A 26,386-nucleotide genomic window follows, 5' to 3' on the forward strand; every position below is an offset into this window, starting at 1 on the left:
AATTTGCCTAATGGAGAAAGACGTAGAAGCAAATAAATTCTGGTTCTGTATTGTAAGTGCTGTAATAGAGAGTTGAAAGCAGAATCCTGGACTTCACAGAAAAGGGGTGGTATTAATGGCCTGGAGTAATTCAAGAAGGTTTTCCAAAAAGACATATCACCTGGACTGATTGAGTGGAGGGAATTGCATGTACAAAGGCATAGAGGCGCAAAGCGCACACCATGGCAGGGATCAGGAAAAAGTTCGGTGGGGCAGGCATGTAGGATGGATGGCTGGGGAGAAGACAGCAGAGCAGAAGGCGTGAACCAAAGGGGAAGAAAGGAGACTGGTGAAAGGACACCTCGGTTAAGTTTTCCATCAAAATATACCTTTTCTCTGTCTTTCCATTATGTATGAGCTTCTTGAGGGCAGGTCTGAGTGTTTTACTTCATTATAACCAGGTCTATACCACCAGGCTCTGGACAGGGAGGACCCACAGATGGTAGTGATGAACTCCTCCTGGCCAATAAGCAAGGACCCAGGAGAGCACTCTGGCCAGAATATTACAAATCCAGGAGGAAAAGTAGTGTGGGGCCAGTTTCCTGAAAAGGAGCAGAAAGCCTCAGCTAGATTAGGAGCCTCATGCTGAGGAGATGGACCCAGTATCATAGAAGCCCAGCATCTGAGGGCTGAAAAGGGGCTTAGGGACCTAATCCGAATCTCTGACTTTACAGGTGAGGCTCAGAGAGCCAAAGAGATTTGACTGCGTTTCTAACTTGGAAACTGGCTTGCTGGAGGGTCTGGAGCCCCGTCTTTTCAGCAGTCTAGTCTTCTTATTTTTATTTATTTATTTGGCCGCACCGTGTGGCTTATGGGATCTTCGTTCCCCAACCAGGGTTGGAACCCGGGCCCCTGGCAGTGAGAGCGCCGAGTCCTAACCACTGGACCACCAGGAATTCCCTAGTCGCCTTAGTTTTAAAACCAGAATAATTCTCATCAGGGGGTGGTGGGGATCAGCAGGTAGAAAGCAAAAGTATATATGCCTTGAAGTTCTCTGTTAAGAATGTGGTACCTATATACAATGTACACATGTGGGCTTCTCATGTGGTACATATATACAATGGAACATTACCCAGCCATAAAAAAGAATGAAATAGCACCATCTGCAGCAACATGGGAGGACCTAGAGATTGTCATACTGAGTGAAGTAAGTCAGACAAGAGAAAAACAAATACCATATGATATCACTTATATGTGGAATCTAAAAATATGGTACAAATGAACTTATTTACAAAACAGAAATAGAGTCACAGATGTAGAAAACAAACTTATGATTACCAAGGGGGAAAGGGGCAGGGGAGGGATAAATTGGGAGATTGGGAATGACATATACACACTACTATATATAAAGTAGATAACTAATAAGGGCCTACTGTATCGCACAGGGAACTCTACTCAATACTCTGTAATGACCTATATGGGAAAAGAATCTAAAAAGAATGGATATATGTATATGTATAACGGATTCACTTTGCTGTACAGCAGAAACTAACACAACATTGTAAATCAGCTATACTCCAATAAAAATTTAAAAAAATGGGCTTCTCAGACAAAAGCCTTTATTCCCCATTAACATGCAGCATGTGCCTCGCTATCAGCCCTGCTTACAAGATGAGCGTGGTTGTGCTTTCTAAGATGATTGTATGCTATTTGTGATTCCCAGGAGGCTGGTGGAACAAAACAAGATTGTAGTGAGGAATGAGAGGCTCTTAAAAGTGGAAACTTACTGTTTGTCAGTTTACAAGAAACTGGACAATGGCTGATTTCAGGAACATGGATGTCATCAATTTCACTGCCTTGCCAATGGTGCCAGTAGATGAGCACCTGGCTGTCTCACTCACTGCACGGAAAGCAATGAAGGATGATGCCATGAGGAAGAATCTGGAGGACAGTCCACCCTGTATCCTTCTGTGGTGCCGTCTGCAATAGAGACCAAACACACCCGTGCAGAGGTGTAACCTGGGCTCGAGTCTATAACATACACCACTTACTAGCTCGTTTCTTATATGTTTGTTAATTTTTTTCAATTACTTAAGCCCTACCTGTCCTTTAAAAGAATATGAAGCTGTGAAGGATTGTTTGTCTTGAGTTTGTTTTACTAAGATAATCAGAAAGAGCCCTAAAGGGAGACATACTGGAAATATTCATTGAAAGAATGGGGAAGAAGAGAAAAAAATGTTCTTTTTACCCCATTGTCTCTTTCTTTCCCTTCTGCCTTCCAAAGAATTAAACCTATAGATAGAAACTAAGTTGTAGTCCAGCCCTCTGCCCTCAGACTAGTTAGCTGAGTGCCCAACTTTAAAAAAAAATTTTTTCTTTTTTTTTTTTGTGGCCACGCCGCACCGCAGCTTGCAGGATCTTAGTTCCCTGATCAGGGATTGAACCCAGGCCCTCGGCAGTGCAAGTGCAGAGTTCTAACCACTGGACCACCAAGGAATTCCCTTTTTTTCTTTCTTTTCATTTTCTTTCTTTCTTTTTTTTTTTTTTTTTACTCCCTTTGACCTTTCCTCTTCTCACCTGCCACTGCCAGCACTTCTACCTGGGCCCAGACTTTGCCCCTTCTGACATCATCCAGGCTCTACCAGCATCTTTCTTCTCTGACTCTGCCTTTATTGATCCTGATCTCACTTCTGACCCTGAACCTTGTCTCTCAGGGACCCACAGAATCCCGCCTCTGGGGGACCATAGAACTCATCCAGCAAATAAAGACCCTCTCAGGTTATAAATAACCCTGTCTTTCCATCTTATATAGAGCTCATTTACCTTCAAGTCATCCTCCTGCCAACCAAACTGCATGTATCCCTCTGCATCACCTCACTTTCCATGCCTCTCAGAAACCCTTCTCAAGATGAGCACAAATGATCCCATCAGGATCTATTTCAGGGTCTCCCTTTCCTGGGCCTTTTTCTAATGTATGCTCTTTCTTCTTAATCCTACACTTATCTCAACCTAAGTAATCCATTTCACTTCCTATGATTTGTCATGTCCCTCCTTGGCATCTCCATTTGTCAAGTATCCTCCGATTTGTAAGAACACTTGAGGGTAATGGAAGTAGCAGTGAACCTTGCTATATGTGAAGGCAATGAGGAGTGGTAGGATTATGGGGCTTTTACAAAGGATATATCCTAGACCAATTGAGGCTAAGACAGAAAGAAATGCAAACGTAGAGAGGGTAGTAAGAGGGTGCCTTGAACTGAGCAGCGATTTCAACAGGGATAAACAAGGTTGAGATGCCCTTGGACCCAGGCATCCTTCACCTGACAGAAACAGCTCTCTGTGTGACTATGTGCACCACAGCATTATCTGTACTTGTAAAACAATTGTAAACAACTTAAATATTCAATAGCCAAGGTACAGTTAAGTCTATTAAGATGCATTCTCTAAATGGATTTGTATTCTGCCATTTAAAATATTATGAAGATTATTTAGCTTTATGGAAAATAATCATAATAATGAGTAGGCGAGAAGTCAGAGTAGTAAAATAGGCATCCACTGATATTATAATTATGTAAAAATGTGTGTATATCATAATGCTAGGAGGAAGTCTCCCGAAAACCTAACAGGTTGGTAGGGTGGTAGCGTAATAGATGATTCTTCTTATATTTTCCAAGGTGTCTAGAATATGGTTAATTTTTCTTTATAATTTATAAAGCAACTCATTTAACACAAGATAAAAGAAGTGTGAATGTTCGCAGAGAAAATAATTAAGTGAAAAGACAGCACAGAGGGCCCTGAACCAAGATGGCGGAGTAGAAGGATGTGCTCTCACTGCCTCTTGTGAGAACACCAGAATCACAACGAGCTGCTGGACAGTAATCGACAGGAGGACACTGGAATTCACCAAAAAAGATACCCCACATCCAAAGACAAAGGAGAAGCCACAATGAGATGGTAGGAGGGGTGCAATCACAGTAAAATCAAATCCCGTAACTGCTGCGTGGGTGACTCACAGACTGGAGAACACTTATACCACAGAAGTCCACCCGCTGGAGTGAAGGTTCTGAGCCCCACGTCAGGCTTCCCAACCTGGGGGTCCAGCAACGGGAGGAGGAATTCCTAGAGAATCAGACTTTGAAGGTTACAGGGATTTGAATGCAGGACTTCAACAGGACTGGGGGAAACAGAGACTCCACCCTTGGAGGGCACACACAAAGTAGTGTGTGCATCGGGACCCAGGGGAAGGAGCAGTGGCCCCAGGGGACACTGAAACAGACCTACCTGCTAGTGTTGGAGGGTCTCCTGCAGAGGCTGGGGGTGGCTGTGGCTCACCGTGGGGACAAGGACAGTGGCAGCGGAAGTTCTGGGAAGTACTCCTTGGCGTGAGCCCTCCCAGAGTCCACCATTAGCCCCACCAAAGAACCCAGGTAGGCTCCAGTGTTGGGTTGCCTTGGGCCAAACAACCAACAGGGAGGGAACCCAGCCCCACCCATCAGCAGTCAATCACATTAAAGTTTTGCTGAGCTCTGCCCACCAGAGCAGCAGTGAGCTCTACCCACCACCAGTCCCTCCCATCAGGAAACTTGCACAAGCCTCTTAGATAGCCTCATCCACCAGAGGTCAGACAGCAGAAGCAAAAAGAACTACAGGCCTGCAGCCTGTGGAACAAAAACCACATTCACAGAAAGATAGACAAGATGAAAAGGCAGAGGGCTATGTACCAGATGAAGGAACAAGATAAAACCCCAGAAAAACAACTAAATGAAGTGGAGATAGGCAACCTTTCAGAAAAAGAATTCAGAATAATGATAGTGAAGATGATCCAGGACCTCGGAAAAAGAATGGAGGCAAAGATCGAGAAGTTGCAGGAAATGTTTAACAAAGACCTAGAAGAATTAAAGAACAAACAAACAGAGATGAACAATACAATAACTGAAATGAAAACTACACTAGAAGGAATCAACAGCAGAATAACTGAAGCAGAAGAACAGATAAGTGACCTGGAAGACAGAATGGTGGAATTCACTGCTGTGGAAGAGAATAAAGAAAAAAGAATGAAAAGAAATGAAGACAGCCTAAGAGACCTCTAGGACAACATTAAACGCAACAACACTCACATTATAGGGGTCCCAGAAGAAGAAGAGAGAGAGAAAGGACCAGAGAAAATATTTGAAGAGATTATAGTTGAAAACTTCCCTAACATGGGAAAGGAAATAGCCACCCAAGTCCAGGAAGCGCAGAGTCCCATACAGGATAAACCCAAGGAGAAACACGCCAAGACACAGAGTAATCAAATTGGCAAAAATTAAACACAAAGAAAAACTTATTGAAAGCAGCAAGGGTAAAACGACAAATAACATACAAGGGAACTCCCATAAGGTTAACAGCTGACTTCTCAGCAGAAACTCTACAAGCCAGAAGGGAGTGGCATGATATACTTAAAGTGATGAAATGGAAGAACCTGCAACGAAGATTACTCTACCCAGCAAGGATCTCATTCAGATTCAATGGCGAAATCAAAAGCTTTACAGACAAGCAGAAGCTAAGAGAATTCAGCACCACCAAACCAGCTCTACAACAATGCTAAAGGAACTTCTCTAAGTGGGAAACACAAGAGAAGAAAAGGACCTACAAAAACAAACCCAAAACAATTAAGAAAATGGTCATAGGAACATACATATCGATAATTACCTTAAACGGGAATGGATTAAATGCTCCAACCAAAAGACACAGGCTTGCTGAATGGATACAAAAACAAGACCCATCTATATGCAGTCTACAAGAGACCCACTTCAGACCTAGGGACACATACAGACTGAAAGTGAGGGGATGGAAAAAGATATTCCATGGAAATGGAAATCAAAAGAAAGCTGGAGTAGCAATACTCATATCAGATAAAATAGACTTTAAAATAAAGAATGTTACAAGTGACAAGGAAGGGCACTACATAATGATCAAGGGATCAATCCAAGAAGAAGATATAACAATTATAAATATATATGCAGCCAACATAGGAGCACCTCAATACATAAGGCAACTGCTAGCAGCTATAAAAGAGGAAATTGACAGTAACACAATAATAGTGGGGGACTTTAACACCTCACTTACCCCAATGGACAGATCATCCAAAATGAAAATAAATAAGGAAACAGAAGCTTTAAATGACACAATAGACCAGATAGATTTAATTAATATTTATAGGACATTCCATACAAAAACAGCAGATTACACTTTCTTCTCAAGTGCACACGGAACATTCTCCAGGATAGATCACATCTTGGGTCACAAATCAAGCCTCAGTAAATTTAAGAAAATTGAAATCATATCAAGCATCTTTTCTGACCACAACGCTATGAGATTAGAAATGAATTACAGGGAAAAAACTGTAAGAAACACAAACACATGGAGGCTAAACAATACGGTACTAAATAACCAAGAGATCACTGAAGAAATCAAAGAGGAAATCAAAAAATACCTAGAGACAAATGACAATGAAATCACGATGATCCAAAACCTATGGGATGCAGCAAAAGCAGTTCTAAGAGGGAAGTTTATAGCTATACAAGCCTACCTCAAGAAACAAGAAAAATCTCAAATAAACAATCTAACCTTACACCTAAAGGAACTAAAGAAGAACAAACAAAACCCAAAGTTAGCAGGAGGAAAGAAATCATAAAGATCAGAGCAGAAATAAATGAAATAGAAACAAAGAAAACAATAGCAAAGATCAATAAAACTAAAAGCTGTTTCTTTGAGAAGATAAGCAAAGTTGATAAACCATTAGCCAGACTCATCAAGAAAAACAGGGAGAGGACTCAAATCAATAAACTTAGAAATGAAAAAGGAGAAGTTACAACAGACACCACAGAAATACAAAGCATCCTAAGAGACTACTATAAGCAACTCAATGCCAATAAAATGGACCATCTGGAAGAAATGGACAAATTCTTAGAAAGGTATAACCTTCCAAGACTGAACCAGGAAGAAATAGAAAATATGAACAGACCAATCACAAGTAATGAAATTGAAACTGTGTTTAAAAATCTTTCAACGAACAAAAGTCCAGGACCAGATGGCTTCACAGGTGAATTCTAGCAAACATTTAGAGAAGAGCTAACACCCATCCTTCTCAAACTCTTTCAAAAAAAGGCAGAGGAAGGAACACTCCCAAACTCATTCTATGAGGCCACCACCACCCTGATACCAAAACCAGACAAAGATGTCACAAAAAAAGAAAACTACACGCCAATATCACTGATGAACACAGATGCAAAAATCCTCAACAAAATACTAGCAAACAGAATCCAACAACACAGTAAAACGATCATACACCATGATCAAGTGGGATTTATCCCAGGAATGCAAGGATTCTTCAATATACGCAAATCAATGTGATACACCATATTAACAAATTGAAGAATAAGTACCATATGATCATCTCAATCGATGCAGAAAAAGCTTTTGACAAAATTCAACACCCACTTATGAAAAAAACTCTCCAGAAAGTGGGCATAGAGGGAACCTACCTCAACATAATAAAGGCCATATACGACAAACCCACAGCAAACATCATTCTCAATGGTGAAAAACTGAAAGCATTTCCTCTAAGATCAGGAAGGAGACAAGGATGTCCACTGTCACCACTATTATTCAACATAGTTTTGGAAGTCCTAGCCACGGCAATCAGAGAAGAAAAAGAAATAAAAGGAATACAAACTGGAAAAGAAGAAGTAAAACTGGCACTGTTTGCAGAGAACATGATACTATGCATAGAGAATCCTAAAGATGCCACCAGAAAACTACTAGAGCTAATCAATGAATTTGGTAAAGTTGCAGTTTACAAAATTAATGCACAGAAATCTCTTGCATTCCTATATACACTAATGATGAAAAATCTGAAAGAGAAATTAAGGAAACACTCCCATTTACCACTGCAACAAAAAGAATAAAATACCTAGGAATAAACCTACCTAGGGAGACAAAAGAGCTGTATGCAGAAAACTACGAGACACTGATGAAAGAAATTAAAGATGATACCAACAGACGGAGAGATATACCATGTTCTTGAATTGGAAGAATCAATATTGTGAAAATGACTCTACCACCCAAAGCAATCTACAGATTCAGTGCAATCCCTATCAAATTACCAATGGCATTTTTTATGGAACTCGAACAAAAAATCTTAAAATTTGTATGGAGACACAAAAGACCCTGAATAGCCAAAGCAGTCTTGTGGGAAAAAAACGGAGCTGGAGGAATCAGACTCCCTGACTTCAGACTATACTACAAAGCTACACTAATCAAGACAATATGGTACTGGCACAGAAACAGAAACATAGGTCAATGGAACAAGATAGAAAGCCCAGAGATAACCCCACACATGTATGGTCAACTAATCTATGACAAAGGAGGCAAGGATATACAATGGAGAAAAGACAGTGTCTTCAATAAGTGGTGCTGGGAAAACTAGACAGCTACATGTAAAAGAATGAAATTAGAACACTCCCTAAAACCATACACAAAAATAAACTCAAAATGAATTAGAGACCTAAATGTAAGACCGGACACTATAAAACTCTTAGAGGAAAACGTAGGAAGAACACTCTTTGACATAAATCACAGCAAGATCTTTTTTGATCCACCTCCTAGAGTAATGGAAATAAAAACAAAAATAAACAAATGGGCCCTAATGAAATTCAAAGCTTTTGCACAGCAAAGAAGACCATAAACAAGATGAAAAGAGAACCCTCAGAATGGGAGAAAATATTTGCAAACGAATCAACAGACACAGGATTAATCTCCAAAATATATAAACAGCTCATGCAGCTCAATATTAAAAAAAACAAACAACCCAATCCGAAAATGAGCAGATGACCTAAATAGACAATTCTCCAAAGAAGACATACAGATGGCCAGGAAGCACATGAAAAGCTGCTCAACGTCACTAATTATTAGAGAAATGCAAATCAAAACTGCAATGAGGTACCACCTCACACCAGTTAGAATGGGCGTCCTCAGAAAATCTACAAATAACAAATGCTGGAGAGGGTGTGGAGAAAAGGGAACCCTCTTGCACTTTGGTGGGAATGTAAATTGATACAGTCACTATGGAGAACATTATGGAGGTTCCTTAAAAAACTAAAAATAAAATTACCATATCATCCAGCAATCCCACTACTGGGCATATACCCAGAGAAAACCATAATTCAAAAAAGCACACGTACCCCAATGTTCATTGCAGCGCTATTTACAATAGCCAGGTCATGGAAGCAACCTAAATGCCCATCGAGAGACGAATGGATAAAGAAGATGTGGTACATATATACAATGGAATATTACTCAACCATAAAAAGGAACGAAATTGGGTCATTTGTTGAGACGTGGATGGATCTAGAGACTGTCATACAGAGTGAAGTAAGTCAGAGAGAGAAAAACAAATATCGTATATTAACGCATATATGGGGAACCTAGAAAAATGGTACAGATGAACCAGTTTGCAGGGCAGAAATTGAGACACATGTAGAGAACAAACGTATGGACACCAAGGGGGTAAAGCGGCGGGGGGGTTGCGGGTGGTGGTGTGATGAATTGCACCAACTGGGATTGACATGTATACACTGATGTGTATAAAATTGATGACTAATAAGAACCTGTGGGCTTCTCTGGTGGCGCAGTGGTTGAGAGTCTGCCTGCCGATGCAGGGGACGCGGGTTCATGCCCCGGTCCCGGAAGATCCCACATGCCGTGGAGCGGCTGGGCCTGTGAGCCATGGCTGCTGAGCCTTCACGTCCGGAGCCTGTGCTCTGCAGCGGGAGAGGCCACAACAGTGAGAGGCCTGCGTACCGCAAAAAAAAAAAAAAAAAAAAGAACCTGCTGTATAAAAAAATAAATTAAATTTTAAAAAATAAATGAACTGTGGGGGAAAAAAAAAAAAGCACAGAAAGGCAGTGAGCTGCTTTTCTTTACAGGCTCGCCCCATCCTGTTCTATTTGTGTGTAGTCATCAGCCATAAAGTTTCCTTAACAGACTCACCTCCCAGCCTGCTGCATTGGCTCCATACAGCAGGTGAACCAAGGGATTGCTGAGACAGATCTGAGTCCCGACCCGCTGGTGCACAGCCTGGTAAGTTATGTGTGCTGAGGCGAGGCTTCCAGCAAGGAAGTGCCCTAGGGGCCCCTCTACTTATTTGAAAGCACATTTGCACAATAGAAGTCTCAAAGATATATTTTTAAAATTAATAAGCTTTATTCTTAGAGAAGTTCTGGGTTCATAGCAAAATTGAGCTGAAAGTACGGAGTTCCCACATACCCCTCCCTGTCCCCACACATGCACAGCCTCCCCATCACCAGAGTGGAACATTTATTATAATTGATGTACCTAAATTGACACATCACATTCACCCAAAGCCCATGTTTACATTAGGTTTCTCTCCTTGTGCTGTACATTCTATGAGTTTGGACAAATGTATAATGATACGTGTCCACCCTTATAGTATTATACGGAATAGTTTCACTGCCCTAAAAATCCTCTGTGCTGCTATTCATCCCTCTCTCCCCCCAGTCCTTGGCAACCACTGATCTTTTGCTATCTCCTTAGTTTTACCTTTTCCAGAAGGTCATGGAATTGGAACCATAAAGTATGTAACCTTTTCAGATTGGTTTCTTCTACTTAGTAATATGTCTTTAAGGTTTCTCCATGTCTTTTCATGGCTTGATAGCTCATTACTTTTTTGCGCTGAATAGTATTCTGTTGTCTGGATGTCCACAGTTTATTTATCCGTTAACCTACTGAGGGGCATGTTGGTTGCTTCTGAGTTTTGGCAACTTTGAATAAAGCTTCTATAAACATTCATATGCAGGGTTTTGTGTGGACATATATTTTCAGTTCATTTGGGTAAATACCAAGGAGCATGAATCCTGGACCATATGGTAAGAGTATGTTTAGTATAGTAAGAAACTGCCCAATTGTCTCCCAAAGTGGCTGTGCCCTTTTGCGTTCCCACCAGCAGTGAATGAGAGTTCCTGTTGCTCCACATCCTCGTCAGCATTTGGTGTTGTCAGTGTTTGGGATTTTGGCCATCCTAACAAGTATACTGTGATATCTCGTCGTTTTAATTTGCAGTTCTCTAATACCGTGATATTAAACATCTTTTTATATGCTTACTTTCCATCTGTATATCTTGTTTGGTGGTGAGGTGTCTGTTGAGGTGTTTGCCCCATTTTTTAATTGAGTTGTTTGTTTTCTTATTGTTGGGTTTTAAGATTTCTTTGTATATTTTGGATAACAGTCCTTTATCAAATGTATCTTTTGCAAATATTCTGTCCAGTCTGTGGCTGGTCTTCTTTTTCTCTTGACATTGTCCTTTGTAGAGCAGAAGTTTTAAGTTTTAATGAAGTCCAGCTTATCAGTTATTTCTTTCATGGATCATGCCTCTGCTGTTGTATCTAAAAAGTCATTGCGAAACCCAGGGTCAACTAGGTTTTCTCATCTAGGTTATCTTCTAGGAGTTTTATATTTAGGTCTGTTATCCATTTTGACTTAATTTTTGTGAAAGATGTAAGATCTGTGTCTAGGTTCATTATTTTGCGTTTGGATGTTCGGTTGTTTGACCACCATTTGTTGAAAAGTCTATCTTTGCTCCATTGTATTGCCTTTGCCTCTTTGTCAAGGATCAATTGACTTTGTTTATGTGGGTCTGTTTCTGGACTCTCTATTCTGTTCCATTGATCTATTTGTCTGTTTTTTTGGCCAATGCCACGCTGTCTTGATTACTGTAGTTTTATAGTAAGTAAGTCTTGAAGTCAAGTAGTGTCAGTTCTCCTTCAATGCTGGGTTTGCTATTCTGGGTCTTTTACTTCTCCATGTAAAGTTTAGAATTAGTTTGTCAATATCGACAAATAAGTTGCTGGAATTTTGATTGGGACTGCATCGATCAAGTTGGGAAGAACTGACGTCTTGACAATATTGAGCCTTTCCATCTGTAAACATGGAATATCTCCATTTATTTAGTTGTTTAATTTATTTCATCAGTTTTGTAGTTTTTCTTATTTTGATCTTGTACATATTTTATTAGATTTATACCTATGTATTTCATTTTTTTGTTAATATAAATGGTATTGGGTTTTTAATTTCAAATTCCACTTGTTCATTGTTGGTTATAGGAAAGGGCACATATCCAGTTGATTGATGATGCTGTTGAGTTCAGCTATTTTCTTACTAATTTTCTATCAGCAGGATCTGTCCCTTTCTAACACAGGAGTATTAAAGTCTCTACCTATTATAGTAGATTCATCAATGGATTCATTGTCCATGCAGTTCTTTTTCTGCCTCATGTATTTTGATGCTCTGTTTTTAGGCACATACACATTAAGATTGTTAAGTCTTCTTGGTGTATTGACCCCTTTATCATTACATAATGCCCCTCTTTATCCCTGATAACTTTCCTGGACCTGAAGTCTGCTCTGAGTGAAATATACTTTTTTTAAAAATTAGTGTTAGTATGGTATATCTTTCTTCATCCCTTTACTTCTAATCTATATCTTTATTTATATTTAAAATGGGTTTCTTATAGACAAAGTATTTTGGATCTTGTTTTTGGATTTACTCTGACAATCTCTGTCTTTTAATTGGCATATTTAGACCTTTCATTTTAAAGTGATTATTGATATAGTTGGATTAATATCTACCATATTTGTTCTGTTTTCTATTTCTTGGCCTGTTCTTAGTTCCTGTGTTTTAAAATATTTATTTATTTTTAATTTATTTTTATTTTTTGGCTGTGTCAGGTCTTAGTTGCAGCACCCGGGCTCTTTGTTGTGGCACGTGGGCTTCTCTTTAGTTATGGTACATGGGCTCAGTGGCTGCGGCACATGGGCTTAGTTTCCCTGCGACGTGTGGGATCCTAGTTCCCTGACCAGGGATCGAACCCACGTCCCCTGCACCAGAAGGCGGATTCTTAACCACTGGATCACCAGGGAAGTCCCCTTTTTTCCTACTTTTGTCTTCCAAACTTTTTCTGCCTTTTGTGGTTTTAGTTGAGCATTTTATGTGATTTTATTCTCTCTCCTTTCTTAGCATATCAATCATACTTCTTTTTGTACTTTTTGTACTTTTTTTAGTGGTTGCCCTAGAGTTTAAAATATACATTTACAACTAATCTAAGTCTACTTTCAAATATTACTGTACCACTTCACGGGTAATGCAAATACTTGATAATAATAAAATATTCCTAATTCCATCCTCCTGTCTTTTGTATCATTGCCATCATTCATTTCATTTCACTTGTGTATGTGTGTATACGTATATACACACACATTGCTACTACTATTATTTTGAACAAACTGCTATCTGTTAGATCAATTAAGAATAAAAAACCAAATTTTTTAATTTTACTTTCACTGATTCGTTCTTTGATGCGCTTCCTTTCTTTATGTAGATCCAAGTTTCTGACCTGTATCCTTTTCCTTCCCTCTAAAGAACTGCTTTCAGCATTTCTTCACGGCAGATGTACTGGCAACAAATTCCCTCCGTTTTCGTTTGCCTGAGAAAGCCTTCATTTCTCCTTCACTTTTGAGGGATAATTTTGCAGAGTACAGGATTCCAGGTTGGCAGGGGTTTTTTCCTTAACACTTTAAATATTTCACTTCATTTTCCTCTTGCTTGCATGGTTTCTGAGAAGTCGGATGTAATTCTTATCTTTGCTCTTTTATAGGTAAGGTATTTTTCCCCCCTCTGGCTTCTTTCAAGATTTTTGTTTCTTTTTTTTTTTTTTTGTCTCTGTTTAAATATTTATTTATTTATTTAGGCTGCGCCAGCTCTTTTTTTTTTTTTTTTTTTGCGGTACGCGGCCCTCTCACTGTTGTGGCCTCTCCCGTTGCGGAGTACAGGCTCCGGACGCGCAGGCTCAGCAGCCATGGCTCACGGGCCCAGCCGCTCCGCGGCATGTGGGATCCTCCTGGACCGGGGAACGAACCCGCGACCCCCACATCGGCAGGCGGACTCTCAACCACTGCGCCACCAGGGAAGCCCTGTGCCAGCTCTTAGTTGCAGCACGTGGGATCTTCGTTGCCGCGTGTGAGATCTTTAATTGTGGTATGCGGGATCTTTTAGTTTCAGTATGCGGACTTCTTAGTTGCAGCATGTGTGTGGGATCTAGTTCCCCGACCAGGGATTGAACCCGGGCCCCCTTCATTGGGAGCACAGGGTCTTACCCACTGGACCACCAGGAAAGTCCCTAAAGATTTTTATCTTTGATTTTCTAAAGTTTGAATATGAAATGCCTAGGTGTAGTTTTTTGGGTTTTGTTTTTGTTTTTTGCATATATCCTAGTTGGTGTTATCTGAGTTTCCTGGATCTGTGTTTTGGTGTCTGACATTAATTTGGGAAATTTTCCAGTCGTTTTTTCCTTCAAATATTCCTTCTGTTCTTTTCTCTCTTTCTTCTACTTCTGGTATTCCTATTATGCACATGTTACACTTTTTAATAGTTGTCCCATAGTTCTTGGATATTCTGTTCTGTTTGGGGGGTATTTTTCAGTCTTTTTTTTTTCTCTTTGCTTTTCTGTTTTGGAAGTTTCGATTGTCATTTCCTCAAACTCAGATTCTTTCCTCAGCCATGTCTAGTCAACTAATGAGCCCATCAAAGGCATCCTTCTATTTTGTTATGGTGTTTTTGATCTCTAGCATTTTTTTTTCAAAGATTCTTTTGATGTGGACCATTTTTAAAGTCTTTATTGAATTTGCTACAATATTGCTTCTGTTTTATGTTTTTGTTTTTTTGGCCACGAGGCATGTGGGATCTTAACTCCCCAACCAGGGATCGAACCGCACCCCCTGCATTGAAAGGCAAAGTCTTAACCACTGGACCGCCAGGGAAATCCCCTCTAGCATTTGTTTTGGACCCTTTCTTAGAATGTTCATTCTCTGTTTACATTATCCTTCTGTTCTTGTATGTTTCCTGCTTTTTCTGTAAAAGCCCTTAGAATATTAATCATAATTTTTAAAAATTCCTGGTCTGATAAGTCCAACATTTCTGCCATGTCTGACTCTGGTTCTGATGCTTGTTTATGCTCTTCAAACTGTGCCTTTTGCCTTTTAGTATGCCTTGTAATTTTTTGTTGAAAGATAGATATGACGTACTGGGTAAAAGGAACTGTGGTAAATAGGCCTTCAGTGATGTGGTGGTAGGTGTGAGGGTTGTGGGGGGAGTGTTCTGTAGTCCTATGGTTGGGTCTCAGTCTTCTGATGAACCTTCGGTACCTCTGGACTGGACTTCACCATTGCTTCTCAGTTTTTTTCCTCCGCTTGGGTGGGACAAGATAGCTAAATGGTGCTAGAATTGGGTATTTCCCCTCCCCCAGGTGGGTTAGGCTTGGTAAATTATTGTCTCCTGAGGGAAGACAAAATGCTATATGGGATATTTAAGAATGGTTATGTTTCCTCCGCACTTCCACGTGGGGTCACCAGCTGGAGCAGAACAGCAGTGGCTCTCTTTATCAGAGCGTGAGGTCTCCAGGTTGCTACAGTTCGCACCACTCCCTGACGCTCCTGATATGGAGGCAAAGTGTTGGTTGCCACATGGTCTTACGGTCGGCCGGCTTCACTCATTTATGTTACTGACTACGTCTCCAAACACAATGAAAGAGACTCAGACTAGATGAGAACCCAAGTCATTTGTTGGCAGTGCAGTTCTGTAGATTGGGAGGACCTTCTCTGTGGGTTCTCACTTGGCCTGATCTTCAGTCCACCATGCTCCCTGGCCCTCCTTCTCTCCCATCCTTCTCTCTGCTTCTTCGGTCTGTCTTAACCCTGCTCCTTTACTTCCTGCCAGTTCACTCCACCTAAGCCTCCTCACCCCTTCCTACCTGGCGTCTTGCTCTCCACCAAGTTCCTCTGGCCCAGGGTCCTGAACCTGGTGATCTGCCTCCACAGTTTTTAGCTTTACCCTCACCTCGGCTTTTCCAGTACTGACCTTTGGGCCAGTTTAGCTCTTGAGTCAACAATTTTTTTCTTTTATTAAAAAAAATTTAAATAGCAAGGTAATGCATGCTTATTCTAAAGTATTCAGGTATCTACAAGTATGTAAGTAAACAGTGAAAGTCACTTTCCCTTTCAGCCCTAGATCCCTCCCTAGATGCTAGTAATGTGGTGTGTATCCTTCCAGAACTTTTAAAAAATACATTAGAAATATACAATATAGACATTTAGGGTTATTGTTTTCTTTTAGGGTTATTGTATCCTTCCAGAACTTTTAAAAAATACATTAGAAATATACAATATAGACATTTAGGGTTATTGTTTTCTTTTTTAATGTAATCAGGATCATACCATAAATATTGTTTTGGAAGCTGCTTTTATTTTTTTCTTATTTATTTATTTATTTTTAGCATAAATACCTCTTGGAGATTTTTCAAAGTCAGTGCTGTTGACTGATCCCATTCTTTTCGTAGCTGCATAATATTCGAAAAGTTGGATATGGCATAATTAATTTAACTCTTCCCTATCAATAAGTATTTCAGTGCTATTTTCATCATAGTGAACATGTGAATATTTTTGTACATATATCTTGGGACTCATTTGCAAATATTTTTGCAAGCTAGAGCCCTAGAAGTGAAATTTAAAATTTTGGTAAATATAGTCAAGTTGCTTTTCACAGAAGTGAAGGCATTCTTCACTGAAGTGGAAAGGACACCATGAGCTTCTGTTTCCCCTACCCCCACTGTCGAACACATTCTAGAATTGAGTTGTAAATGAAAGCAAAATAGACACACACACTATTTGGAATGATTCCATGTAAAAAGCCTTATACCTCTGTATGTGTGCATGAGGGTAGAGCACCAGAGGCACAAAATAAGACTGTTAGAGTTTAAATTCCTGCTGCTTTACTGTTTTCTCACACTGTGACATTAGGTAAATTATTTAACCTTTATGAGTTTCAGTTTCCTGTAAAATAGTGATAACATTAATAACATACCTGCCTCATAGATGTATCATCTCTGAGAGAACTGGACAAGTTGAGACTCCTGAAAACCCTTAAATCAGTGCCTGGCCCACAAGAAGCACGTTGTATATGTGTAAATGTGTGTGGGGGGGTCTGGAAGGATGCGCATCAGATGGAGTCGGTTCTGGCAAGGGAGTGGGGTGGAAGCGGGTAAACTGTTTTTACCCTGACTACTTCTGTAATGTTTGGGTATTTTACAACAAGAATGTATTTATATGTCAGTTCTGTGGTTTTTTTAATGATAACTTGAGAACCAGGGAAATGAATGAGATGATTCTCCCAGTAGCAGGATCTGGTGGCTTTTCAAGGCTGCCCAGCATGGGCACAGCTCCTCGGTGTTCTTCATTGCCACTCAGAACAGGGCCAGGGCTGGCAGGAGCAATCGTGGATCCTCACGTGACCTGGAGGAAGCATCCTTCCTGCTCCTCTGCGCAGGCAGCTGGTCAGACCTGGCAGATGCTGGCTGCCTGTTGCCACCAGAGCCCACCCCTGGGCTACCCTGCCCAACCTCTGCTGGCTGCGGTGTGCCCTGCCCTTTATATATCAGGCCTTGACTGTATGGCTGCTTCTCCCACATCAGCACCTATAGCCAGGCTCCACGCTGCCCTACCACGTGGCACCTAGCACGTACCTGGTGCATAAGAAGTGTTTAATAGCTGTACTAGCAAATGAGTGAGCCGCCTCCTTCTGAGACCCAGACACCCCCCGCCGACTTCCCCCACGGCCATGTCCTATTTCTATTCCTTCTCCCATGCCCTAAATGTGGGTTCCCCCCAAGACTTTGGCCGTGAACTTGCCTAGCTCTTCTTTCCAGTCTCCTTCCTTTGGGAGCTTGTTCACCCACCGTCACAGCTTCACCATTCACTCCAGCAGTAGGTGTGTTCCTTCCTCTCCCGATAGGCCACTTTCTCTGCAAAGGCCTTCCCTGCACTCTCAGCCCAAGATCAGTGTAGGTGCCCCATCGGGGCGCCCTTCTGGCATCCTGTCCCTCCCCACAGCAGCATCAGTCACCTCATAATCACCGGCTTCTCCCTGCTAGTCTCTGAGCCCTCGGTGGGCAGAGACGGGCTTCACTGCTCACGGCTGCATCTTCTCTTGGACACCAGCCCAGCACCTGGCTTTTAGTAGGTGCTCAGGGAAGATTCGTGGAATGAATGATATGTTTGCAAATTCTATCTTCTCACCTGTTTTTCAGTCTCATATTCCCAGCTACCTAGAGCAGTGATACCTAAACCTAGCTGATCATCAGACTCCCCTGGGAGCTTTTTAAAAACTAAAAGTGAAGAGAGCCAGGCACAGGCCTGTGAGCTGTGTGTGCTCTCATCTGAATAGGTACAGAATATCTCTAGAAAGCTGTGCAAGAAACTAAGGGTCTTGGGTGAGCAGTAGGAAGGAGACTTTTTACCGTATTTGATTTTGTATCACGTAAAATATTTATTGTTTTTTAAATTTAAATAGAGAACAACTCAGGGGCCACAATAAGCAATTCAGAACCCGATAAGGAATGACGTTTATTCCTTGGATTGGATGTTTATTCCAGATTCTAATGAACCTGTATATCTGAATACTTCCGCAGCAAGGCTGGTCATCAGCCAGGTTTGGGAGCTGCCTTCCCAGGGAACAGCCCCAGCTGTAGGTCCTTCCGTCGTCTCAAATGCAAACTCAGGTCTCATCATTCTTGCCCTAAAACTTGCTTTTCCTCCAGCGTTCAACTATCTTTTCTGTTCTTTCTCTGTGAAATCTTGTCCATCCTTCCGGGCCCTGACAATATCAGCTACAGTGACATCCTGGCAGGTATCAAAGACGCGGCTGTATTGACACACACCCGTCCGATTCATTCATCCATCATGCCTGCTCTAGTGTACTTAATTGGAGTGACAGTGTTGATGCATAGGCTTAGCAGTGTGACCCCTTCCCTGACACACACACACACCTGCGCACATTCCAGTACCTTTAGCTCATCGTGCAGGCCGGGGCTGCCGGTTCAGGAGAAAGGTGGGGGCAGGCTGGAGGGGCACTTCACGGTTTATCAAGCTAAGGAGAGATGCCTCATCCCTCGTATTCCCAACACTCGTGCCCCGCCACTTCTGGCCAGTCCTCTGTGACTGCTCCAGCCCATACCGATCTTACTCCTTTGAATCCTAAACATAGCAGTTTAGGACTTAATTGTTCCACGTGTGTTGATTTGGTTCTCTGAATAGACTGTAAATTCCTTGAGGGTGGTGAAGACATAATCATACGTTAACTTCGTTACCCAAGCTCAACGCTGGGCTGGTTGACAATCAGTACAACTTGCTGGGTCACTGACATTCATTTTCCTTTCCTCCCTTTTTGGCAGGACTGGGGGTAAGAGGAGTCAGAGATCAAGGGACATCTCTTGAGAGGTCAGGGGTATGATGATTAATAATAATAATAGTTACCCTTTATGGAACAGCTCCGATCTGAAAGCCTCTGTGCTAGTGTTTCACAGCGTATTACATTCTTTATATCTTATCCTTATGAGAGCACTGGGAGGCAGGTATTATTATCCCCCTTTACAGAGGTCAAACAGTAGCTTGTAACCCGTGGAGCCATGATCGGAACCCTGTTCCCAATCCTGTACTCCTCAGGAGCGTAGCCAGGAGGAGGGGCAGGTGAGAGAGCGTGGGGGTGGGGGACACATCGGTGGTGACACTCAGGGGGATGAGGTCAGTGACACAGATGGCCACCAAGGCCCTACCACCTAGTGGGAGACAGCAAGGCCCTGCCACGCACTTTGTTCCAGGTCTTTTGCACACCAGCAGGAGAAATGGCCTACTCCCTGACCCCTGCCCTCCTCTAAGATTTGCACTAACCCCTAAAACCCCATTTCTTTTTTGGTTTTTGAAGGCAATTGAGAAGTACGAGATGGAGAAGAAGGCTTTAAAAGGAGAGAGAAGTCACGGCAGCTTGGGAGACAAAGGCAAAACTCCTTTCTCATAGCCTTGATGGTGTTTTTGTGGGGTTTGGTTTTTTAGTATCTAAAATGTAATCGAGTAGGAGTCTGGAGTCTCAGATGAGGGTATTTTTAGCCTCTTCTGAAAGAGCCTTTAATCTGACTTCTTGGCATAGGGCAAGAAAGGGGGGAGGGACAACACCATTTCCAGACGACCTGTATGGGACACACTGCACCAGGTGCTTTCATACGTATCCCCCTGTTAAAGGTTCCTAATGCCCCCTACCTGTGAGGCGGGTGCCGTAGAAAGTGTTTTATAGATGAGAGAATAGGCTTGGGGGTAAGGGAACAACTTGCCGAAAGCCACACAGCTTGTCTGCGGCAGGTCCTGGATTCTCCCCAGCCTGACTTCAAAGCCCACGTTTTATCTTCTCCTCCTGGCTGCTTCTCTGGCTCAAGCAGTCTAATCAAATGAGGGGAATCTTAGTAAGTCAGCAAGCCAGGTGGGATCTAGGGAGACTAATAGTGTGCGTGTCATCTGCTCAGGTTGAATGAAAAATCACAGGTATGATCACCACACAGCAGTGGACAGACCCCGTGGTTACTCACATCCTATTTCTCTTCTTCCATACTTCTGCAGAAAAGAGCGAAAGAAAATCTCAGTATATTTGCAAAGGCTCAGAATCCAGGAATGTCAAATCTTTCATTATCAAAAGGGTAAGAGATCTATTGCTAGGTCTGTTTCTGCTGGGCATGGACTAGATTTTATTCCCAGGGAGGGGATACTTGGCACCTGGATGGTGACTACGCAGGAAAATGGCAGAATTCCCTTTTTAGAGAATCTTAAAGTATTTTAATAATGCTGGAATTTCTCGTAACGACTCAAAAAGATAGAATGAGGAGTGTTCTAGAGGTCATTTGTCTGTTTATTTTTAGAACTCAGAAGATGTTTGCCCTAAAAACAGTGAGTTCAGATTCAGTTCACACAGCCACTGTGCTGCGCAGCTCCGCGGGGCCCATTCCCACAGCAGGGCTGGTTTTGTCGGTCACTGCAGATAGCCCGGGACGCTGGCAGTCGGGAACAGTCAGAGGATGTGTCCAGCATCAGGCAGCTTTTCAGTACCAGAGACCTGCTTCCCTCTCAGATCCCCGGACCTGCGGCCAGGCTCTCTCTGCTGCCTCTGCAACCACAGCCTGGCCCCGCCATACAGCCGCCCCAGTTAAGATCCTCCTAAGCTGGCTCTTTAACTACCCAGCTCGTGTGTATTCAAACCTGGAAATGCTGGGGAACACGTTATCCTTTTTTCACTTTTTAGCCACACAGCATAAAGCCCGATGGTTGACGGTCTGCACTGAAACTGTCATACTACCCATGATGGTGGCTGAGCACATTTAAATGTCCTGTCCAAGGCAGGACAGCTAGTAAATGGGAGAGCTGACATCTGACTCAGAGTCAAAGCAGTTAATCACTGAGTTCTTCCATTGTCAAGGCCATAGCCCAGTTAGAGAGGAACTCAGTCCCTCAGCATCTTTCCAGTAGGTGCCTTTGGGTGGCGGTAATAGGTTTCCTCTTTCTACTTTTCTGTATTTTTACATTTTTTATAGTCATATTTTATTTTTATTCTAAAAATCCATTTAATATATATGTTAAGCACCATAGGGATAGTTGTATCCTTTGATCTAATGGTGCCATTTTGAGAAATTCATACTAAATAAATAACCCCAAAGAGGTGAACCGTATGCTCCAAGTTACTAATAAATAATATTAATTTGAAGTGATCGGTGAGTAGTTAAATTAAAGCAATCTTGTTAACAAGATATATTATTTTATTTATTTTTTTTTTTAATTTTTATTTTTTTGTTGTTTTTTTTGTTTTTTTGTTTTTTGCGGTACGCGGGCCTCTCACTGCTATGACCTCTCCCGTTGCGGAGCACAGGCTCCGGACGCGCAGGCTCAGCGGCCATAGCTCACGGGCCCAGCCGCTCTGCGGCACGTGGGATCTTCCCGGACCGGGGCACGAACCCGTGTCCCCTGCATCGGCAGGAGGACTCTCAACCACTGCGCCACCAGGGAAGCCCAAGATATATTATTTTAAATGATAAATTTGAAGACAGTGTAACAATGTGAAAAATCTAAAGTTAAGTGGATAAAGCAGGACATAAAAGTGTGTGTGTACATATACGTATTCTAAAATGATTGAAGTAACATACATATCTGTATACATGTGCTCAAAGCCAGAAAGGGAAAGTGGAAATAATGTATATAGGTGTTTGGTAAGGGGTGCTGCGATCATGAACGCACTCTATAAAACACTCTGTCTATAAGGTTGTTATATTGTCTCCGTGATAAAAAGCAGATACTGTATTGTTTTAAACTGTCAAAATGATGGACCCCATTTTCGTATTCTGCTCTTTTCTTCAGAAAATAGCAGACAAAAATATGCTGGCAGAGCTGTACCAGTATGCACAGTTTGACGACTCTAAGCCAAACAACCTTCCAAATGGGGTGGACTTCTATGACATGGTGGGCAATGTGATCCAGGCTGAGAGAAACCCCCTTAGTGGCAAGGTAAGGAAAGAGAGCGGCAGCCCCTCTGTGATATCCAGCCAGCCTCACACCAACCTGCGCGGCAGACACAGCGGTCCCAGTTTTACACACCAGGAAACCAAGAGTGGTGGCAATTAAGTTGCTGAGGGCCACACAGTTTGCAAGTGACTGAGCTGAGATTAGACGCCAGGCCCACGTTTCCTCCAAAACCTACATCCTTTCTCCCAGACCTCCGGTCTCCCAACTAACTGCTCGGATCACGTATCCTATTAGCACAACATTTTGAGTTCACACCCTCATGATATATGTTTCTTTATAAATGATATATGTGTTCTGTTGTCAGTCACGATGTTGTATATTGGTAAATTTAATTTCTTTTTTTTCTTAATTAGACATTAGTTAGAATATTTACTTCCCATACCCTGTGGTACCCCTTGGGGTGAGTCACCCACTTGGAGAGCAGTTCACACTGGGTTCCTTAGGAAGGAAGGAAGGGAGAATTCGAAGGCCCTGAAGAACCTGTGTGCGTGTGAGACAACGCTGGCCACTCAGGAGCTGGGGGATAGTTGTGAGGAGGGGTGGAGAGGGGAGGAGGCCCAGAAAATGGTCTCAGCAGCCTTACAGCTGTGCCTCATCGCCCTTCACGATGGCACAACTCCAGGGTTCCCAAAGCAGCTATGACATTGTATCCTCAGCTCCTAACGAGTCACCCTCACCCCCATTCTTGGGACCCAGCTTTGCAGTCTCTTCTGTCTGTACTTCTCACTGCTGCTTCAAACCACACCCCCCTCTCTCCCTCTTTCTCCCTCTCCCTGCCCACCCCCATCTCCTCCTCCCTGTCTCCCTCTCCCTCCTCTGCCTTCTTCTCCCCATCTTCATGACTTTTCCCTGCTGCCCTCTCTCTGGCTGTGTCTCTACCTCTGTTCCATCTTGCATTCAGACTTCCTAAGAGCAATGATCTGTTTAGGCCAGTCACTGCCCAGTATGACGATGGTGTCTGCTGGACTTCCAGTGCCGGGCTCTGGCGTGGACTGCAGTCAGTAAGCTGCCTTTCACCAGGTGCTGGTCCCCAGGGCAGGTAGTGGTCACCCTGGGATCAGGTACCTGATCCCCTGCTTTCTTTATCAGAGAGGTAGAGGAGCAGCAGGCACTCAGAGCATCACATTCTCTCCAGGACAATGTAAAAAGATGCTCACCACGTGGATTCTGTGATAGCAAGGGACTGGAGGGCAGTACATCTTTGGTGGTTAAGTAGCTCTCTGGGCTCCAGTTTCTTCTCCTATAAAATAGGGATAACAGGGCTTCCCTGGTAGCGCAGTGGTTGAGAGTCCGCCTGCCGATGCAGGGGACGCGGGTTCGAGCCCCTGTCCGGGAAGATCCCACATACCGTGGAGCGGCTGGGCCCGTGAGCCATGGCCTCTGGGCCTGCGCGTCCGGAGCCTGTGCTCCGCAACGGGAGAGGCCACAGCAGTGAGAGGGCCGCGTACCGCAAAAAAAAAAAAAAACAGGGATAACAATAGTCTCTACCTTGAAGTATTATTGTAAATTAAATAAGATAATATACATAAGCACACTTAGCACAGTGCTTAGTAAGTCATAATTGCTCAAAAAATGATAGTTTTTATTATCAATGTTATTAGAAAAGTTTAATGATCAATAATAGAAGAACAGTACAGTCATTTTTGGTTTATACATGATGGACTACTTAGCCACTACAATGAATATTTATGAAGAGTGTATTTTAACATGCTATGCTATGTTGTTAAATGAAAAACATCGGTATATAAAATTGCAGTACAATGTTACATAAGCACACACAGGAAAATCTGGGGTGAAACCATACATGACTATCACTAGCATTCTCTGAGTAATAAGACTGTAGTTTTTTAAAAAAATTTTATTGAAACATAGTTTATTTACAATGTTGTATTAGTTGCAGGTGTACAAGATTATAGGTTTTTTTCTTCTTCCTTTTTCTATAATTTAAAAACGGAAGAAAGACCTTTGGAAATGGATGGGGTGTTTCACAGACCCGCCGTTCCTGTGAGACCTTCCAGCACCTCTGCTGCCCCTGACAGGCCCGCTGGCCCAGCCACATGTGCTCTTGCTCCATTTGCTGTGTGGGTGGCCCCCAGGACAGTGACTACGATGCTAATTAATGTCCCCTGGGGAATGTTTTCCTGAGACCTTAATCCCAAGAAAAACTGTGCATCTACGGGAATGCTTTTAGTCTTATGACTGATGCTGGTTCCTGCTTTTCTTTGGCTCCCAGGAAACCCAAGGCAGATATGTGCCCTGGCTTTAAAAGGACCCTCTTCCATCCTGCTCGGGGGGCCATCCCAAATTTTACTTGCCTCCTCCTGGGATTCCTTCTCTCAAATGTCTGTTTACCTGTGAACACCTTCAGGGCAGGGACTCTCATCAACATCCCGAGCACCTAGGTGCTCGAAAAATATCTGTTGAAGAGCTGAAATGAAATCTTTTCGAAAGGAAGCAGGAGCGTGAATAAATAAACGATAAAGAACTAGCACACTCTTAACAAGTGTTGCCTAAGTGCCTGGCACTGTTCTAAGTGAGTATGTATGCTTTGCGTGTGTGTCACTCATTCATTTAACCCTCATAGCAGTCCTGGAGGTAGGGACTGTCGTCATCATCATCTCCATTTCCCAGATGAGGAAATTGAGCACAGACAGTTTCAGTAACATTGCTCAGGGTCACGCAGCTAATAAGCTTAAGAGCTGGATTAGAATCCAGGCAGTGCGGTAGCAGTCTGTGCTCTCCACCTCTCTGACGATACTGCCTCTCTAAGGAAACATGAGGAATGGCGGAAAAGACAAAGCCAAGAGCAGGGCTCAGAGAGCTCCTTGCTAACTAGGGTAGCTTGTGTATCAATGCACCATGCCCTCAGCTTCTGTAGGCTTGAAGGGAGTGCCAAGGAGTCTTGCCCTTTGCATCCAGGATGGGGGCAAGAGAGAGATCTCTGCTCCTCTTAATGGTAAGAGGAGAGGCAGCCTTACCATGTCTCTGGGGCCAGGCTGCCTGCTTTTGAGCCTCCCAGGCTGTGTAAGCTTAGGCAAGAATCCTAACCTTTCGACCCTCATTTTTCTCTTCTATAAATTGGGGATAACAGTTCCATCAACCAGCACCAACCGCAGAGATAGATGATGAAAAATAAAGTGAGATAAACAATGAACGGCATAGCTCAGCGCCTGATACATGGCAAGCATTCTCCAAATGTTACACATTATTGTGGTAGCAGCTTTGGAGTCAGGGAAGGTTCAAGACCCAGTTTAGGACAATGAAGCCTGAATTTTCTGCCTCTCTGAGTTCACTGATAATTCTGTTCTAATTTTAGAACTCCATATGCTTACTGCTAACTCAGCAGGATTTCATGGTCCAGTGATTTGCATCTGTATAATATCTATGTTTGTTGATACTGATTATTATTGAATGAACACAGATGACAGCATGGAGCAACTGCCTAGAGTTATGGGTTCCGACCCTGGCTCTGCCACTTGCTGGCTGTGTTACTTTGGGCAAGAGACTTCAGCAATATATTTATTTTGGCCGCGCCACGTGGCTTGCAGGATCTTAGTTCCCCCACCAGGGATCAAACCCGTGCCCTCAACAGTGAAGACGCAGAGTCCTAACCTCTGGACCTCCAGGGATTCCTGTGACTTCATCAGTTTAGTCCTCAGTTTCCTCATCTGTGAAATGGAGATAATAACACATGCCTTGTATGATTATTGTAAGGGTTAAATGAGAACATGTAAAAACACCTGGCAAGGTAAATAGTTGGCACTCACTGAAAGGTTAGGTGGGTTTTTTTTTTAAGTTGACCCCAAAGTGTGTTGACTCCAAAGACGTCTGGCGGGGAGGTGGTGTGATTAATGACAGTAACAAGCCATGGAACATAGGTGGAAAAGCAGGTTTTGAGTGGAGATGATTAT

General features: G+C 42.6%; 1 protein-coding gene across 1 annotated transcript in view; it reads left to right on the forward strand.

The window, feature by feature from the left end:
- The window catches only part of FAM227A (family with sequence similarity 227 member A), an 89,928-nt gene that overhangs the window by 1,948 nt on the left and 61,594 nt on the right, over positions 1-26,386 (forward strand). Inside the window, exons 2-6 of the mRNA XM_073789210.1 lie at positions 1,703-1,939; positions 10,016-10,098; positions 19,843-19,915; positions 20,529-20,605; positions 22,311-22,457. Of these exons, the coding sequence (XP_073645311.1) occupies positions 1,795-1,939; positions 10,016-10,098; positions 19,843-19,915; positions 20,529-20,605; positions 22,311-22,457 (525 nt within the window). The 5' untranslated portion in view covers positions 1,703-1,794. The remainder of the gene's footprint in view (positions 1-1,702; positions 1,940-10,015; positions 10,099-19,842; positions 19,916-20,528; positions 20,606-22,310; positions 22,458-26,386) is intronic.

Source organism: Tursiops truncatus, chromosome 11 (genome assembly GCF_011762595.2).
Source record: "Tursiops truncatus isolate mTurTru1 chromosome 11, mTurTru1.mat.Y, whole genome shotgun sequence".
Taxonomy (NCBI): Eukaryota; Metazoa; Chordata; class Mammalia; order Artiodactyla; family Delphinidae; genus Tursiops; species Tursiops truncatus.